The sequence below is a fragment of the Lipotes vexillifer genome, unplaced genomic scaffold (assembly GCF_000442215.2).
Source record: "Lipotes vexillifer unplaced genomic scaffold, Lipotes_vexillifer_v1.1 scaffold150, whole genome shotgun sequence".
NCBI lineage: Eukaryota > Metazoa > Chordata > Mammalia > Artiodactyla > Lipotidae > Lipotes > Lipotes vexillifer.
In genome coordinates, this window is record NW_006792921.1 from 5,681,002 (window position 1) to 5,683,487 (window position 2,486).

Genomic DNA, 2,486 nt, shown 5'->3' on the forward strand with positions numbered 1-2,486 from the left:
TCTGTGCTTTCTCCACACTCAGTGTTTAAATGGGATAGATCTAATTCAGATCAAGTTGGCTTATGCCTCCTCGGTTCTTTCTTTTGTTTTCAGTCTTTTATCATCAGCATTGGTGAGCTTCTGTTTTATTCAAACGACACACTGGGAGTAACACCAAGGAGGAAGTTGACACCCATCCAAACTAAATGACTCGGGACACAGGACCGAGCCATTCCCAGCCCCAGCTGGAAAAAGCTGAAGTAGACCCACGGTCAGGTCCGGCGTCCGAGGGCCACGTGCGGCAGGAGGGGCCGCCTTCTGGTTGGCGCTCCGAGGGGCTCGGTCCCTCCAATCGGCGTAGGCCCTGCGCTGGAGAGGGGGCGCGCGCCCTGCATGAGAGGGCGGGGCCAGCGACCTGTCCATCACCGATTCCGCGGGTGGCAGCACCTACCACACCAAGGCACCTAGGAGAGACAAGGCCGAAGAGGGAAGGCCGCGGCTGGGGGAGGCGGGGCCAGGCTGGCGGGAGCCAATCCGCTGGGCGGCGCCAGGGGGCGGGGTCACCGCGCGCGACCCAAACACTCGGGCCCTGGCGCATCCCGGAGCAGCGCAGCTTCTCCGCCTTCCGGTGAGAGGGCCGCTGAACCTCCTCCCCTCCTGGGCACCCCTACCTTCGTGTCCCACCTCCCCCCCCCCCCCCCCCCCTCCCCCCGGGGCCCCCAGTGGAGACAGCCTTTCTCCCACTCTCTTTCTCCCAGAGTAGGTGGCATCTTAGAATCGCGCGCCGCCCCTCCCTCCCCTCCGGCGTCCTCCCCTCACGTGCCACCCGTTTTTCCTCCTCCTCCGTTAATAACAGCTGGGTGGCTGGGGGAGGAGGGAAGGTGGCCTTGGCTGAGTCTGGGCGGGCGCCTCCCACTCACCCGCGAGCCGCCGTGGGAGCAGGAGGATGGCGGCGGTAGCGGCGGCCGCCCGGGAGGAGGCGGTGCCGAGGCTCTCGGCGCAGAGCGCGGCGGCCGCAGAGAGCGGCAGCGGCCCGTCGCGGCGCACCAGAACCGAAAGCGGCGGCAGCCGCGCAGCCACCTGAGCCGCCCCTCCCACCGGAGCCAGCGAGCGGCGCCCACGGGAGCCGGGACCTCCTTCCTCTCCGCCTCTCCTAGTCTCCCGCGCCCCCTGTCAGGCAGCAGGTCTCGCCCGCCAACCCCGAGAAGAGCGCGCTGGGCGCAGACCGCCCCTCGGGGCGCCGGGCTGCGGCCCTGGACGTGTGGGCTTCTGTTTGCGCCGGCCTCGGCGCCTCGACCCTGCCCTCTCGCTCACGCGCTCGCTCCCCCCCTCCCAGCGCTCCGGGCGCTGCGCGCGGGCCCGGCCCGGGACAGGGCGGACATGGGCGCCAAGCAGAGCGGCCCGGCCGCTGCTAACGGCCGTACCCGCGCGTACTCGGGCTCGGATTTACCTTCCAGCAGCAGCGGAGGGGCCAACGGGACCGCGGGCGGCGGGGCGCGAGCCGCGGCCGCCGGGAGGTTTCCGGCTCAGGTGCCCCGCGCGCACCAGCCCAGCGCCTCCGGTGGCGCCGCGGCGGCCTCGGCGGCTCCACGCAGCCGCTCCCTAGGCGGGGCCGTGGGGACCGTGGCGGCTGGGGCCCGCGCGGCGCAGTCCACCTTCAGCATCCCCAACAGCAGCAGCGGCCCATACGGCTCCCAGGACTCGGTTCACAGCAGCCCCGAGGACGGCGGCGGCGGCGGCAGGGACCGGCCGGCGGGCGTGGGTCCCGGCGGCCCACGCCTGGTGATCGGCTCCTTACCAGCTCACCTCTCGCCGCACATGTTTGGAGGTATGGCCCCTTCTCTCCTTGGCTCCCGCGGGCGGCACGTGGGCCGCGGCTGCGCTTATTTTTACCCTTCTCCTTTTCTCCTTCAGCTTGGGCGCCGGGGGTTCGCAGCGCTGCCGGGCCGGGTCACCCCTCTTGCTGGGGGGAGGGGGGGAGAGAGATCGCCTCTTGACCCCTGCAGCGCCGCTGCCGCGCGACCCTTGTGTTTGGTTTTTTTTTTTTTTTTTTTTTTTTTAACACATCGTGCACCCTCACCTCTTCGCGGCTCCTTAGTCCAGAAGGACCTTGTTTGCCCCCCGGAGGTGAAGGGAGCAAATAGTGTTTTAAAAACAAACCGACGCAACTGCCCTGGTGCTTGTGGGTTTTAGTAGCAGGAAGTCAGGAGAAGACCCGTTACTAAATGTAGTTCTATCTGGTGACTCGAGTGGTGAGCAGTTTTTAAAGGCCAAAAGTCAGAGTCTGAAATGAACAGATGAGTCTTTGAAGAAGGGAGTTATCGCCTTTGGAGTGACTTAATATATAAAACTGTAATTCTTATATCTGGGTAAATAGTCCCACCTGTTGCGTACACTTTAATTGGATGAATGTGTTAATGAAAAGTATATTTTTAACCCCAGTAAACTGCTACTTTAGATAATGGTTAATATGAGTCCTGCTGATTTTGGACAGGGCATTAAAAAAT

The 2,486-nt window shown here is 64.6% G+C and overlaps 1 protein-coding gene across 1 annotated transcript in view; it reads left to right on the forward strand.

Annotated features, from left to right (window-relative positions):
- The first annotated feature begins 760 nt into the window (after positions 1 to 760).
- Positions 761 to 2,486, forward strand: part of ZNRF2 (zinc and ring finger 2) — a 96,516-nt gene continuing 94,790 nt past the window's right edge. The window contains exon 1 of the mRNA XM_007466098.1: positions 761 to 1,807. Coding sequence (XP_007466160.1) covers positions 1,360 to 1,807 — 448 coding nt within the window. The 5' untranslated portion in view covers positions 761 to 1,359. The remainder of the gene's footprint in view (positions 1,808 to 2,486) is intronic.